A 17,404-nucleotide genomic window follows, 5' to 3' on the forward strand; every position below is an offset into this window, starting at 1 on the left:
CCCAACAAAAAGCTGTTGTGCGGATGATCGCCAATTCTTGCGCCAGACAACACACCCCTCTGCTCTTCAAGAGTTTGAATTTACATAATGTACAAAATATGCACTCATATTATTGTGCCTACTATATACATAGAACATTAAACTCCAATATAAACCTTCCTCTGAAACTCCTCCTTGATAGCTACAACAGAACACACAGGCACAACACAAGGCACAAAATTCTCTTCAACATCCCTCGGGTCTGCCTCACCCTATGCAAAAATGCAATGCATATAAAGGGGCCCCATATAGGTAGTAGGTTGGTCGACAGCAACCGCCCAGGGAGGTACTACCGTCCTGCCAAGTGAGTGCAAAATGAAAGCCTGTAATTGTTTTATATTATAGTAGGATTGCTGGTATCCTTTTTGTTTCATAAACATGCAAGATTTCAGGTACATCTTGGTACTTCTACTTACACTCAGGTCACACTGCACATACATGTACGTACAAGCATATACAGTGGAACCTCTACTTGCGAGCGTGTCCATGTGCGAGTTTTTCCAAATACGAGCAGTTGATGGGTCGATTTTTTGCTTCCATACGCGAGCAAAATTTCCACAAGCGAGCAGACCTCAAGGCAGGTTCCTTGACACTGGTGAGGGGCTCTTGCTCTTGATCTCGGGAATTGTATCTCATTTGTTTTTGGACTATCTTATTGAAACTTGGGTAATGTATGATGGAAAGATGCTTCTTAACGTACACCAAAAATGAAAGAAATCTAAGCATAAATAATGGAATTCACTTCTCAGCAATTAGCCACCCCTTAGTGGTAATTTCAAATGGTTTTTATGGTTGTATTCTCGTTTTTTTGGTCTCATTTGAGAGAATGGAAGATATATTACAGAAATAGATATGATTTTGATTGCTTTCATGACGAAAAGTGCCTTGAAATTGAGCTCAACCTAGGAGAAATGGTCCATTGCTTGGCTGTTTCAGAGTAAACACATGACATCACTGTCCATTCCAATATGCAGTCGTGAATGGGTTGACATATTTACACAATTATTGCAATAAGGAATAACAGTAAATCTTATATTTTTTGTGTGAATAAAAATTACAAATAATTTATATAATATAATAATAATGATAATAATAATAATAATATGTATAATAATACATATTATATGAATATGTAATATGAATAATAACAATACATATAATAATAATAGTATAATACAATAACATTATTTTTTTTTATTATCACACTGGCCGATTCCCACCAAGGCAGGTTGGCCCGAAAAAGAAAAACTTTCACCATCATTCACTCCATCACTGTCTTGCCAGAAGGGTGCTTTACACTACAGTTTTTAAACTGCAACATTAACACCCCTCCTTCAGAGTGCAGGCACTGTACTTCCCATCTCCAGGACTCAAGTCCGGCCTGCCGGTTTCCCTGAACCCCTTCATAAATGTTACTTTGCTCACACTCCAACAGCATGTCAAGTATTAAAAACTATTTGTCTCCATTCACTCCTATCAAACACGCTCATGCATGCCTGCTGGAAGTCCAAGCCCCTCGCACACAAAACCTCCTTTACCCCCTCACTCCAACCTTTCCTAGGCCGACCCCTACCCCGCCTTCCTTCCACTACAGACTGATACACTCTTGAAGTCACTCTGTTTCGCTCCATTCTCTCCATTCCATACATGTCCGAACCACCTCAACAACCCTTCCTTAGCCCTCTGGACAACAGTTTTGGTAATCCCGCACCTCCTAACTTCCAAACTACGAATTCTCTGCATTATATTCACACCACACATTGCCCTCAGACATGACATCTCCACTGCCTCCAGCCTTCTCCTTGCTGCAACATTCATCACCCATGCTTCACACCCATGTAAGAGCGTTGGTAAGACTATACTCTCATACATTCCCCTCTTTGCCTCCAAGGACAAAGTTCTTTGTCTCCACAGACTCCTAAGTGCACCGCTCACCCTTTTCCCCTCATCAATTCTATGATTCACCTCATCTTTCATAGACCCATTCGCTGACACGTCCACTCCCAAATATCTGAATACATTCACCTCCTCCATACTCTCTCCCTCTAATCTGATATCCAATCTTTCATCACCTAATCTTTTTGTTATCCTCATAACCTTACTCTTTCCTGTATTCACTTTTAATTTTCTTCTTTTGCACACCCTATCAAATTCATCCACCAATCTCTGCAACTTCTCTTCAGAATCTCCCAAGAGCACAGTGTCATCAGCAAAGAGCAACTGTGACGACTCCCACTTTATGTGTGATTCTTTATCTTTTAACTCCACGCCTCTTGCCAAGACCCTCGCATTTACTTCTCTTACAACCCCGTCTATAAATATATTAAACAACCACGGTGTCATCACACATCCTTGTCTAAGGCCTACTTTTACTGGGAAATAATTTCCCTCTTTCCTACATACTCTAACTTGAGCCTCACTATCCTCGTAAAAACTCTTCACTGCTTTCAGTAACCTACCTCCTACACCATACAGCTGCAACATCTGCCACATTGCCCCCCTATCCACCCTGTCATACGCCTTTTCCAAATCCATAAATGCCACAAAGACCTCTTTAGCCTTATCTAAATACTGTTCACTTATATGTTTCACTGTAAACACCTGGTCCACACACCCCCTACCTTTCCTAAAGCCTCCTTGTTCATCTGCTATCCTATTCTCCGTCTTACTCTTAATTCTTTCAAAAATAACTCTACCATACACTTTACCAGGTATACTCAACAGACTTATACCCCTATAATTTTTGCACTCTCTTTTGTCCCCTTTGCCTTTATACAAAGGAACTATGCATGCTCTCTGCCAATCCCTAGGTACCTTACCCTCTTCCATGCATTTATTAAATAATTGCACCAACCACTCCAAAACTATATATGTAGTAGAGAATAATTACAATCCGTCAGCGTGCCTCGTTGTGCTCCCGGCTTTCTGGTGTTTTCACGGTCGCTCTTACGTGCTAGAACTTTAATTTGTGTCATCAATCCTATACGATACATCCCTCTAGCGCCTGGAACCAATCTTGGGCGGAAAACATTATATACTGAGTCAAAAAAGGAGAATTAGTGTGCATTACCTAGCAGAGTTTACTGCCAGAGGGGAATCATAGGCCTGTTTCCCGTGTGAAAAAAATAATAATAATTGAACGTTGTGTCAGAGGAAAGAAAGTCTCCCTGAAAGCATTGAGTATACATAGTGTATAGTGTATACTACAGTGGCTCCCTAGTATATTGATGATAAAGGCTAAAGTGTCATTTGAAAACAGGTGAATTTGTAAATGAAGTGATAAGCCTATAGAGGCAGGTGCCAGAAGTCGCCAGAAACTTACCACAGGTCAGCTGTTTTTAATAATCTTCCTGGCCTGCTAGTGTACTCGCATATAATCTAGTGATACCAGTGAATAGCAGAATACAGTGTTGTAGTAGCAACTAACCAGTATTATAATGGTACTTAGTGGAGTGGAGTGACTTTCATTAGTTTCATTTTCTTGAAATACGAGACGTTACTGTGAATTTCATATAACCTGTAGTTACCAGCGGTCGAATATACACAACGAGAAGCAATTATTACTACAGAAAAAGCGCCCTTCCTCCAAAATTTGCACCAGTCAACTATAGTGATAATATAGCATTTATTGTGGTGGAGACGGAAAAACAAAAATAGAAAAGCCAGATACAGCGATTGATAAACAAAGAGGTCGACTGTACGTCATTGTAGGAGCTGCCAGATATCACCGGCTCTTCAACACGCAAGTTATACTTTTGTATCAGTCAAATCACATATTACTCGGGTAGATAATTTCCAGTAGATCCTTCATGTGTTAGCTCAAATCACCGACCAGTATGTTTTAAATAAGTGACCCACTGATCAGAGCAGATCGACTGGTCCGAACCCTTGACTGGTCCGAACCCGGGACTGGTTTCAAACAGTTTCATTGGACAATAAAGCAGACTGTAAACGGATGGGTTTGTAGGCGCCCTTATAAACACAAACATTAAAAATCAGGAACGTGACGGTAAGCTGTCCAATATACAAAAAGAGTTAGAAACAGAAATACAAATAGCTAGAGCTTCATTTAAGGTTATTAATATAATATTCAAGAGGTTGCTAGTAGACTTGCAGTAAATCAACCATTCAAATCATTATGAAGCTGTGTGTAGTCTGTGGTCAGTCAAACAAACGGGCTACCACATGGATAAATTGTCATTTTTGTGGAAATTGGTGTCACGCTCCTTGTGCAGATATCCCAGAACTAGCTACAAGCAGTATTAAAACAGAGAAGTGTTTTTGGGTATGCCCAAATGAGGAAAATCTGTGGACTAAAATCACAAGGGTATTAAAAGAGGATAACATCAAAGCTGCTTTCATAGAAAACCTGGAAGCTTTCTACAACAGATGGGAACATAAAAAGTCCGGGCTGAATGGTACTGCCCTTGATACTGGCCATGTAGTCACAAACTGTAAGGCTGGAGGTGATGTCCTGGTAGTCAGTAAATGTAGGGCTGATAGTGCTGTCCTGGGAGACAGTAATGGTGAAGCTGGAGGTGCTGTCCTGGGAGACAGTAATGGTGAAGCTGGAGGTGCTGTCCTGGGAGACAGTAATGGTGAAGCTGGAGATACTGTCCTGGGAGACAGTAATGGGGAAGCTGGAGGTGCTGTCCTGGGAGACAGAAATGGTGAAGCTGGAGATACTGTCCTGGTAGACAGTAATGGTGAAGCTGGAGATTTTGTCCAGGTAGTCGGGAATTATACGCAGGAAGGAATACATATAAATGACCTCATAGAGGACAGGAGCCATAGTAGGGAAACAAGTGTAGTCAAAGATAAGATAAAACCAATATTGCAAACCAGAAATACCGCAGGAAATAGCAAACAAGAGGACTCCAATAGCAATAGTGAGGATAAATTACCAAAAACAACTGGTGGGAGCTCCATTGTTGGTGCTAAGGAGGATAGGAATAAGACAGGGAAACATGCACCAACAGGGAATACAGTCACAGAAACCCAAGGCAAACGGAAACCAAGCCTGTGCACATACTATGCACTTGGTATCTGCTGGCATGGGAAATCTGGAAAAACAGATGGGACATGCAACTATGACCACCCTAGAAAATGTCATGCCCATATGACAACAGGAAAATGCAAACTCCCTTCCTGTAAGCTTTTTCACCCTGAAATGTGTACCTCTTCAGTACAGGAAAGACTGTGCTATAACTTAAATTGCCAGGCATACCATCTAAAGGGGACAAAAAGATACAAAACATCCAGGCCATGGGAAAACCTGGGTAGCCACAGCCACTCAAGAGGGAGAGGTTTTTTAGTGCCAGGAAGGAAAAAAAACTGGCAGGAAATGGCAGAAATCGTACACCAAATCCAGTCATTCCTGGAGTGGAACCACAGTCGATGGCCTCCACTCCAAACCAACAGATACAGATACTAATGCCGAAAAAAAAATCCCCCCCCAGTACCAACAATACCACCAGTCCGATAACATTCTTCTTTGCAAATATACAGGGTCTAAAGCCAGCAATAAACAACAAAATACCTTTCATCCGTGGACTGCTTGCAGAGGCAAAGGCAATGTTCGCGGCTTTCACTGAGACCCACATAAAGGATCACTTGGACAACGAAATATGGATCCCAGGTTACAACCTATACAGATGTGACAGAGTGAACAGGCAAAAGGGGGGGGTTGGCCTGTACATTGCAGAGTCACTTGTTTGCACAGAACTGCTTAATGCCTCAAATGACGTAGTGGAAGTTTTAGCAGTAAAGGTCGAGAACCAAAACCTAGTCATTGTGGTAGTCTACAAGCCTCCGGATGCAACATCCCAGCAATTCCAGGAACAGCTGTTAAAAATTGACCACTGTCTGGAAAATCTTCCAGCTCCTGCACCCAACATCTTGCTCCTGGGGGATTTCAACTTAAGGCACCTAAAATGGAGGAATATAGCAAATAATATTGTTGCAGTAATAACACCAGGAGGCAGCTCTGATGAAAACTCACACTCACACGAGCTTTTAAATCTCTGCACAAAATTCAATTTAAACCAGCAAATAATAGAGCCTACTAGACTGGAGAATACACTAGACCTCATCTTCACTAACAATGATGATCTGATAAGAAATGTCACCATATCAAAAACAATATACTCAGATCACAACATAATTGAGGTTCAGACATGTATGCGTGGAGCCTCAGACCGACAAAATGAGACTAGTCACGAGGGAGCATTCACCAAATTCAACTTCAATAACAAAAACATAAAGTGGGACCAAGTAAACCAAGTCCTAACCGATATAAGCTGGGAAGATATACTAAGCAACACAGACCCAAACTTATGCCTAGAACAGATTAACTCGGTGGCACTCGATGTATGCACAAGGCTTATTCCTCTAAGAAAAAGGAGGAGTAGATGTAAAATAGAAAGAGACAGGCGCTCCCTTTACAGGCGACGGAAAAGAATAGCAGAGCGGCTAAAAGAGGTCAATATATCAGAAATGCGCAGGGAGACACTGGTCAGAGAAATAGCAAGCATCGAACTTAAGCTAAAAGAATCCTTTAGGAGTCAGGAATCGCGGGAAGAACTAAAAGCCATAAATGAAATCGAAAGAAACCCAAAGTATTTCTTCTCCTATGCCAAATCAAAATCGAGAACAACGTCCAGTATTGGGCCCCTACTTAAACAAGATGGGTCCTACACAGATGACAGCAAGGAAATGAGTGAGCTACTCAAGTCCCAATATGACTCAGTTTTTAGCAAGCCGCTAACCAGACTGAGAGTCGAAGATCAAAATGAATTTTTTATGAGAGAGCCACAAAATTTGATTAACACAAGCCTATCCGATGTTATCCTGACGCCAAATGACTTCGAACAGGCGATAAATGACATGCCCATGCACTCTGCCCCAGGGCCAGACTCATGGAACTCTGTGTTCATCAAGAACTGCAAGAAGCCCCTATCACGAGCCTTTTCCATCCTATGGAGAGGGAGCATGGACACGGGGGTCGTCCCTCAGTTACTAAAAACAACAGACATAGCCCCACTCCACAAAGGGGGCAGTAAAGCAACAGCAAAGAACTACAGACCAATAGCACTAACATCCCATATCATAAAAATCTTTGAAAGGGTCCTAAGAAGCAAGATCACCACCCATCTAGAAACCCATCAGTTACACAACCCAGGGCAACATGGGTTTAGAACAGGTCGCTCCTGTCTGTCTCAACTACTGGATCACTACGACAAGGTCCTAAATGCACTAGAAGACAAAAAGAATGCAGATGTAATATATACAGACTTTGCAAAAGCCTTCGACAAGTGTGACCATGGCGTAATAGCGCACAAAATGCGCGCTAAAGGAATAACAGGAAAAGTTGGTCGATGGATCTATAATTTCCTCACTAACAGAACACAGAGAGTAGTCGTCAACAGAGTAAAGTCCGAGGCAGCTACGGTGAAAAGCTCTGTTCCACAAGGCACAGTACTAGCTCCCATCTTGTTCCTCATCCTCATATCCGACATAGACAAGGATGTCAGCCACAGCACCGTGTCTTCCTTTGCAGATGACACCCGAATCTGCATGACAGTGTCTTCCATTGCAGACACTGCAAGGCTCCAGGCGGACATCAACCAAATCTTTCAGTGGGCTGCAGAAAACAATATGAAGTTCAACGATGAGAAATTTCAATTACTCAGATATGGTAAACATGAGGAAATTAAATCTTCATCAGAGTACAAAACAAATTCTGGCCACAAAATAGAGCGAAACACCAACGTCAAAGACCTGGGAGTGATTATGTCGGAGGATCTCACCTTCAAGGACCATAACATTGTATCAATCGCATCTGCTAGAAAAATGACAGGATGGATAATGAGAACCTTCAAAACTAGGGAGGCCAAGCCCATGATGACACTCTTCAGGTCACTTGTTCTATCTAGGCTGGAATATTGCTGCACTCTAACAGCACCTTTCAAGGCAGGTGAAATTGCCGACCTAGAAAATGTACAGAGAACTTTCACGGCGCGCATAACGGAGATAAAACACCTCAATTACTGGGAGCGCTTGAGGTTTCTAAACCTGTATTCCCTGGAACGCAGGAGGGAGAGATACATGATTATATACACCTGGAAAATCCTAGAGGGACTAGTACCGAACTTGCACACGAAAATCACTCACTACGAAAGCAAAAGACTTGGCAGACGATGCACCATCCCCCCAATGAAAAGCAGGGGTGTCACTAGCACGTTAAGAGACCATACAATAAGTGTCAGGGGACCGAGACTGTTCAACTGCCTCCCAGCACACATAAGGGGGATTACCAACAGACCCCTGGCAGTCTTCAAGCTGGCACTGGACAAGCACCTAAAGGCAGTTCCTGATCAGCCGGGCTGTGGCTCGTACGTTGGTTTGCGTGCAGCCAGCAGCAACAGCCTGGTTGATCAGGGGCTGATCCACCAGGAGGCCTGGTCACAGACCGGGCCGCGGGGGCGTTGACCCCCGAAACTCTCTCCAGGTAAACTCCAGGTCCACCTGCTTTTAACATTTCTATCTTTATCCCATCAATCCCGGCTGCCTTACCCTCTTTCATTTTACGTACTGCCTCACGAACTTCCCCCACACTCACAACTGGCTCTTCCTCACTCCTACAAGATGTTATTCCTCCTTGCCCTATACACGAAATCACAGCTTCCCTATCTTCATCAACATTTAACAATTCCTCAAAATATTCCCTCCATCTTCCCAATACCTCTAACTCTCCATTTAATAATTCTCCTCTCCTATTTTTAACTGACAAATCCATTTGTTCTCTAGGCTTCCTTAACTTTTTAATCTCACTCTAAAACTTTTTCTTATTTTCAACAAAATTTGTTGATAACATCTCACCCACTCTCTCATTTGCTCTCTTTTTACATTGCTTCACCACTCTCTTAACCTCTCTCTCTCTCTCCATATACTCTTCCCTCCTTGCATCACTTCTACTTTGTAAAAACTTCTCATATGCTAACTTTTTCTCCCTTACTACTCTCTTTACATCATCATTCCACCAATCGCTCCTCTTCCCTCCTGCACCCACTTTCCTGTAACCACAAACTTCTGCTGAACACTCTAACACTACATTTTTAAACCTACCCCATACCTCTTCGACCCCATTGCCTATGCTCTCATTAGCCCATCTATCCTCCAATAGCTGTTTATATCTTTCCCTAACTGCCTCCTCTTTTAGTTTATAAACCTTCACCTCTCTCTTCCCTGATGCTTCTATTCTCCTTGTATCCCATCTACCTTTTACTCTCAGTGTAGCTACAACTAGAAAGTGATCTGATATATCTGTGGCCCCTCTATAAATATGTACATCCTGAAGTCTACTCAACAGTCTTTTATCTACCAATACATAATCCAACAAACTACTGTCATTTCGCCCTACATCATATCTTGTATACTTATTTATCCTCTTTTTCTTAAAATAAGTATTACCTATAACTAAACCCCTTTCTATACGAAGTTCAATCAAAGGGCTCCCATTATCATTTACACCTGGCACCCCAAACTTACCTACCACACCCTCTCTAAAAGTTTCTCCTACTTTAGCATTCAGGTTCCCTACCACAATTACTCTCTCACTTGGTTCAAAGGCTCCTATACATTCACTTAACATCTCCCAAAAACTCTCTCTCTCCTCTGCATTATTATTATACATATTATTATTATTACAATAATAATAATATGTATAATAATAATACGTATATAATAATAATGTACTACATATAATAATTATAATAATAGATGGCTTCAAAGGCCGTCACTAGATGGCAGTGTTTACCACAACATAGAGGGAGCGGTTGTGGCCGCCTCCACCTGTTACATAATAACATATTTTATTCATTCTAGAGTACATATCATGTTTCTATGTTATTCATATTGTTTGTTATGTCATACTACATGAACTGTGATAGATAAATAAGCTGTATAGATGATATCAGCGAAATTATTCATGAAGAATTTTGCCCGGTGTCCAGACAAACTCCCCTCCACCGCCAACACCGCCCATACCACTACATGAATGACATATTTTATTAATTTTAGAGCATACATCAGGTTTCTATGTTATTTATATTGTTTATTATGTCATATTCGATGAAGTGAGATAGATAAATAAGCCGTAGAGTTGATATTAGCGAAATTATTGAAGTATAGAATTCCACTGGAACGGATTAATTGCATTTCAATTAATTAAAATGAGGAAAATTGACTCTGCAAACGAGCAAATCCAGTTGCGAGCAAGGTCATGGAATGGATTAAACTCGCAAGTAGAGGTTCCACTGTATATACATACCCCTCTGGGTTTTCTTCTATTTTCTTTCTAGTTCTTGTTCTTGTCTATTTCCTCTTATCTCCATGGGGAAGTGGAACAGAATTCTTCCTCCGTAAGCCATGCGTGTCGTAAGAGGCGACTAAAATGCCGGGAGCAAGGGGCTAGTAACCCCTTCTCCTGTATATATTACCAAATTTAAAAGGCGAAACTTTCGTTTTTCCTTTTGGGCCACCCCACCTCAGTGGGATATGGCTGGTGCATTGAAAGAAAGGGCCCCATAATCTGGAACTCATTGCCTTAACCAGCAAAAGGTCCCTTGTCTGCCAATCAATTTAGAGCTATAATTAAAAATCATTTCATCTCCCAAACATAATTATACTAAACAAAACCAACACATCCCACTACTTTGGCTTCTTCACCATCTCTTGTATAATCTTTCCTAGCCTGAAATCATAAGACCAGTTAAACTACTCACGAAATCTCAATTTTTTTTTTTTTTTTTTTCAACAAGTCGATCATCTCCCACTGAGGCAGGGTGACCCAAAAAAGAAAGAAAATCCCCAAAAAGAAAATACTTTCATCATCATTCAATACTTTCACCACACTCACACATTATCACTGCTTTTGCAGAGGTGCTCAGAATACAACAGTTTAGAAGCATATACGTATAAAGATACACAACATATCCCTCCAAACTGCCAATATCCCGAACCCCTCCTTTAAAGGAGGGGTTTGATTTAGTGATTTGATTTAGTGATCAATTATGATCACTAAATCAGTTTAAAGTATTCATTCACACCTTTACTATATTTTTACAATTATAATTTTTTACTAGCATTTTATGTAATAATATACAATTAAAATTTGCCACTTGATAACCTGTCTAGTTTTAAGTAGACTAAGCATTAGGATTATCCTGCCTGAAGTACTCATGCATGATAGTAGCTTTCTTTGTGTATACCAATACTTTCTTACATGGAAACTACAGCTTGTATACTATACAAAGAGATCAAAATTTGTATTTGAAAGTATGTAATAAATGTAACACAATACCATAGTACAATACAACAAATATGCAAATCCATTATTTTTCACTGCAAATAGTATCTGGAATGCTACTCACTTGATATTATCCATTGTAAACATTTTTACATTTTATGCAAAAGTTCCCGTTCAAACTGTTCAGCAGTATATGATCCATCAATGGCTTTACAATCTGGATTGAACACTGAGTAGGCACTTACTTCACCTTTTTTCTTTGGCTCAGATCTCAGTGTGAACCTGCAAATGTAAATATTATATACTATTCTGTGATAAAATAACAGGGTTATTGACTGTACAGTTGAATGCTAATAATTCAGATGTATTGGGGCAGGAGAAATGCTGAATAAGGTTCATATAAATGAAGTGACTTGAAAAAAATGTTTAAAGATAAAACATTACAAATAAATTGACAAATGGTACACACCGATGTCTTTAGTCCAAAACTACTCAACAAATTTCACAACGTAATTCTGAATGACCAAAAGTATGAACACCACCACCAATGAATGTGGTGGATATACACCTGATGTCAGTTAATTAAAACATAATATTTTTATGCATTAATATGGTTGAGCAAAAGCATTATAAAATCTACATTTCTTAGCAAAATTATACATCACCATACACAAATAACCAACACATCAGACACAAACTTATGTCAGACCAAAATGTCTTTATAAGTTTTGAGTATCCTGTGTGCAGGTTATTTGTGTATTGTTCCAGTCACAGTATTGTGCCTCTATTCTTTTTTGCACATTAAATAAAAAAAAAATTATACTATACCAAATAAATATGACCCAAGAGAACATATATCAGAAAAATAAAAGTACAGTAGTGTACTGGAACACGAAAATGATAGATCTTGCATTTTTGATGGGTAGAAGCCTGAGAGAAGAGTGGAGGTTAAATTTGAGAGTGAAGCATACTGCCAGACTGCTCCACTTTGCATCAATGTTCTCATTTGCTGCCTCTCAGCCTCAGCATCTATTACTACATTATGAGCCTTATCTATAACGGTCTTTGATAAGTAAATGCAAGGGAGTTTATACTGCACCCTCAGACATCATCAGCGTGTACTGATGACATCCAAGGGCTCTTAATTTTAGGAACTTCAGGTACCCTTCCCGTTATCCAGGCATTCTATGACCCCTATGGGATTAGTGTGTGTACATACTCCAACAATTCACTCTCAGCTACACATGTTAGTTGTATTTACCAATATTTTTTATATTTTAATAAATGTATGGAAGAGGGTAAGGTACCTAGGGATTGGCAGAGAGCATGCATAGTTCCTTTGTATAAAGGCAAAGGGGACAAAAGAGAGTGCAAAAATTATAGGGGGATAAGTCTGTTGAGTATACCTGGTAAAGTGTATGGTAGAGTAATTATTGAAAGAATTAAGAGTAAGACGGAGAATAGGATAGCAGATGAACAAGGAGGCTTTAGGAAAGGTAGGGGGTGTGTGGACCAGGTGTTTACAGTGAAACATATAAGTGAACAGTATTTAGATAAGGCTAAAGAGGTCTTTGTGGCATTTATGGATTTGGAAAAGGCGTATGACAGGGTGGATAGGGGGGCAATGTGGCAGATGTTGCAGCTGTATGGTGTAGGAGGTAGGTTACTGAAAGCAGTGAAGAGTTTTTATGAGGATAGTGAGGCTCAAGTTAGAGTATGTAGGAAAGAGGGAAATTATTTCCCAGTAAAAGTAGGCCTTAGACAAGGATGTGTGATGTCACCGTGGTTGTTTAATATATTTATAGATGGGGTTGTAAGAGAAGTAAATGCGAGGGTCTTGGCAAGAGGTGTGGAGTTAAAAGATAAAGAATCACACATAAAGTGGGAGTTGTCACAGTTGCTCTTTGCTGATGACACTGTGCTCTTGGGAGATTCTGAAGAGAAGTTGGAGAGATTGGTGGATCAATTTGGTAGGGTGTGCAAAAGAAGAAAATTAAAAGTGAATACAGGAAAGAGTAAGGTTATGAGGATAACAAAAAGATTAGGTGATGAAAGATTGGATATCAGATTGGAGGGAGAGAGTATGGAGGAGGTGAATGTATCCAGATATTTGGGAGTGGACGTGTCAGCGGATGGGTCTATGAAAGATGAGGTGAATCATAGAATTGATGAGGGGAAAAGGGTGAGTGGTGCACTTAGGAGTCTGTGGAGACAAAGAACTTTGTCCTTGGAGGCAAAGAGGGGAATGTATGAGAGTATAGTTTTACCAACGCTCTTATATGGGTGTGAAGCATGGGTGATGAATGTTGCAGCGAGGAGAAGGCTGGAGGCAGTGGAGATGTCATGTCTGAGGGCAATGTGTGGTGTGAATATAATGCAGAGAATTCGTAGTTTGGAAGTTAGGAGGAGGTGCGGGATTACCAAAACTGTTGTCCAGAGGGCTGAGGAAGGGTTGTTGAGGTGGTTCGGACATGTAGAGAGAATGGAGTGAAACAGAGTGACTTCAAGAGTGTATCAGTCTGTAGTGGAAGGAAGGCGGGGTAGGGGTCGGCCTAGGAAAGGTTGGAGGGAGGGGGTAAAGGAGGTTTTGTGTGCGAGGGGCTTGGACTTCCAGCAGGCATGCGTGAGCGTGTTTGATAGGAGTGAATGGAGACAAATGGTTTTTAATACTTGACGTGCTGTTGGAGTGTGAGCAAAGTAACATTTATGAAGGGGTTCAGGGAAACCGGCAGGCCAGACTTGAGTCCTGGAGATGGGAAGTACAGTGCCTGCACTCTGAAGGAGGGGTGTTAATGTTGCAGTTTAAAAACTGTAGTGTAAAGCACCCTTCTGGCAAGACAGTGATGGAGTGAATGATGGTGAAAGTTTTTCTTTTTCGGGCCACCCTGCCTTGGTGGGAATCGGCCAGTGTGATAAAAAAAAAAAATGCAGGAAATGGTAGTAATGTAAGATGAGTGAGGGATGTCTCTGCAAGTTACAACCAACAGCTCTGGTAAGATAGGTATACCTCTTCCTTCTACCTATCATATTACTATCACCATCTTATGAAAAGGCATTTGTAACCAGTTATTTTTATTACTGTAATTAGGGGGAAGTACTCAACTGCCATGTCATATTGTGCCTGAAAAACTGAAGGTAATTGGGTTCAATCCTAGTACAGTGGACCCTAGGTTTTCGGGTTTAACCCTTTGGCTGTCGCAGGCCCCTTTCTGAAACTGTCATTCTACGTCGCAAAATATTCAAAAAAAAAAAAATTATTTTTTCTTATGAAAATGTTAAGATTATTTTTCTGAGTGTTTTAGTCCAAAAAATTTTTTTTTGCCATCAGTACTTACCGAGATATAGAGGCGTGAAGTTTGCAGAAAATGAGCCGCGTATGGCAACAGCAGCGACTGTCGCTCACCCAGTAAACTTTGGTTTACTTGTATTTGAAGGTTTGTTGTTTTTTTCACTATTTTATTTTTTCACATAACCTATGTGGCCTGTGAGACCAAAGTAAGGTGCAATGTACATATACATATACACTTGTTGTATACAACACAATAAGAACACAAACATAATTATCAATATATTGTTTACAAAAACAAACAATACAAAAAATTTTTTATTACTATTGTTCTATAATATACATACCAATGTACAGTCACCGAACATATTCCTATAAGTTCTGCAGCTTGTGGAACTCTTTGAAACATGTTTTCATACACAATGGTGTTTTACACTCTCACACATAAAACCAGTGTGTGTGCATTTTTGTGGACTTTTTTTTTATGTGCAAAGACAAAACACCTCGTCTGAGCAGTTTTCTTCAAAGTATTAGCAGGCAGTTGTGTTATGTAGTTATCCTAGGTAAATGGTCGTGTGTCATCATTCCTTCCTTCCTGCATTCGTTTCCTACCTTCCTTCCTGCATTCCTTTCCTACCTTCCTGCATTCCTTTCCTACCTTCTTGCATTCCTTTCCTACCTTCCTGCACTCCTTTCCTACCTTCCTTCCTACTTTCCTACATTCTTTTCCTACCTTCCTGCATTCCTTTCCTACCTTCCTGCAATCCTTTCCTACCTTCCTGCATTCCTTTCTACCTTCCTTCCTACATTCTTTCGTCTTTCCTTACTTTTTTCCTTCCTTTCATCTCATTCTTCCTTCCTTCTGGTTTCTATAATATATATACACATATATAGTCACTGGATACTTTCATATAACTGCTATTATCTTCATTCATCAAGCTTGTCTTGTGTGGGAGTGTGTGGCTTATAATTGTTTTGAGTCAGGAGTTGGCAGCTGTCAAAATGACATATTATCTCATTACTCACTCCCCCTACCACCTGTCAAAACAATGGGGTCGGATGCTGCTTCCCCTCCATTCTATCTAATTATCTTTCTCCCTCATTCTATCTCTTTCAATCTGTCTCTTTCTTTCTATCTGTCTGTCTATCTCTGTCTCACAGGTACACATAAATACAAGTATACATAGTGTAAATTACCTAGGGTAACCCAAAAAATCCAGACAAAGTGCTATACTCTGCTTGAAGATGTGAGTAAACGTGATGATGACACAGTCTTGTGGCTCTCTCTGAGACAGAGAGCTAGACGGATAGACAGGGAGCTTGACAGACAAATAGACAAACAGAAATGTTTGTGTACCAGCAAAAACAAAGGGAGGGCGATGGTCATCTAATCTTTTCTAATCAGCTGCACCCTCCCCCACCCTCGTTTACCCTCATCAAACGTCAGCTCTTATCAGATGTAATCTCCCCTTATCTTGTCACTGTCATGGGGTGGACTTTTTTTTTCTTGCTTCAAGGGAAAAATACACCTACCATCCGACTTACGACCATTCGATTTACGACCATGTTTTTCATGCCAAATTTCTAGGAAATAAACAACTATTTGTGTTGTACACAGTGTTTATCCTAAACCTTACAGTATAAAATACAGTACTAACAACATAAAAAGTAAAGTAAAACATGAAATACCAAAATAAAACAATAAAATAATGCCATTACAAAAATGTTTTGTTGATATTCAGAAGTAAAGTTCGACTTACGACCATTTCGACTTACGACCGGTTTCTCGGAACCGAACTCGGTCGTAAGTCAGATGGTAGGTGTATTATTACATCTTCTTCTTCTTCTTCTTCTTCCTCTTCTTCCTCCTCTTCTTCCTCTTCTTCCTCCTCCTCCTCCTCTTCCTCCTCCTCCTCCTCTTCCTCCTCCTCCTCCTCTTCTTCCTCCTCCTCCTCCTCTTCTTCCTCCTCCTCCTCCTCTTCCTCCTCCTCCTCCTCCTCTTCCTCCTCCTCCTCTTCCTCTTCTTCCTCTTCCTCCTTCTCCTCCTCTTCCTCTTCTTCCTCCTCCTCCTCCTCCTCTTCCTCCTCCATTGCTTTTGGTCTCAAACTCCTGGAAATCATGAAATTGACCTTCACTGACACTTCCATCTGTGTTAGAGCATCACTTGGGAAGAGAAGAGTCCCAGATTTGCTGGGAGTCACATATTTCTTACCTCTAAGCATGCTGAAAAAGGATGACTGAAATGGCATTCCCACAATGCACCACTGGCTCCCCGATTTTTTTTATATGGTGCACACTGACCATGGAGACCCATTCTCTCACATGTGGGCCTACCAGCTTTCTCCTGCTTGATTCGAAGCTGCTAGAATTTATGCATATAAATACGTCAGAGACAGTGGCGCGTAAGACATATATACGGCGTAAATAGTCAAAGGGTTAATCCGTTCCAGAGCCATCGGCCAAAACCAAAACCATTTTCCCCATAAGAAATAATGTAAATGGAATTAATCCGTTCCAGACAACCAGAAGTATCAACAAAAATTTTTTTTTTTTACTTTAAATATACATTTACATGCACAAAAGAATGAACATTAAACATGACACTTACCTTATTCAAAGGCTGTTGTTGCTGGAAGGAAGGCAGGGAGGAAGGGAGAGGGAAGATAGGGTATTGTTTGGAAGGGGAATCCCTCTCCATAAGGACTCTAGGTACCAAGTCCTTATCTGGGGTCACTTCCCTCCTTTGTTTTTTACTGTCACTAGGACCAGCT

At 40.6% G+C, this 17,404-nt stretch overlaps 1 protein-coding gene across 2 annotated transcripts in view; it reads right to left on the bottom strand.

The window, feature by feature from the left end:
- Positions 1-17,404, bottom strand: part of Saysd1 (SAYSVFN motif domain containing 1) — a gene marked incomplete at its 5' end in the record, with an annotated part of 139,992 nt that overhangs the window by 103,643 nt on the left and 18,945 nt on the right. For both annotated transcript variants that reach the window (XM_070097353.1, XM_070097352.1), the window contains 1 exon segment: positions 11,472-11,629. In XM_070097353.1, coding sequence (XP_069953454.1) covers positions 11,497-11,629 — 133 coding nt within the window.

Source organism: Cherax quadricarinatus, chromosome 57 (genome assembly GCF_038502225.1).
Source record: "Cherax quadricarinatus isolate ZL_2023a chromosome 57, ASM3850222v1, whole genome shotgun sequence".
NCBI classification, from domain to species: domain Eukaryota; kingdom Metazoa; phylum Arthropoda; class Malacostraca; order Decapoda; family Parastacidae; genus Cherax; species Cherax quadricarinatus.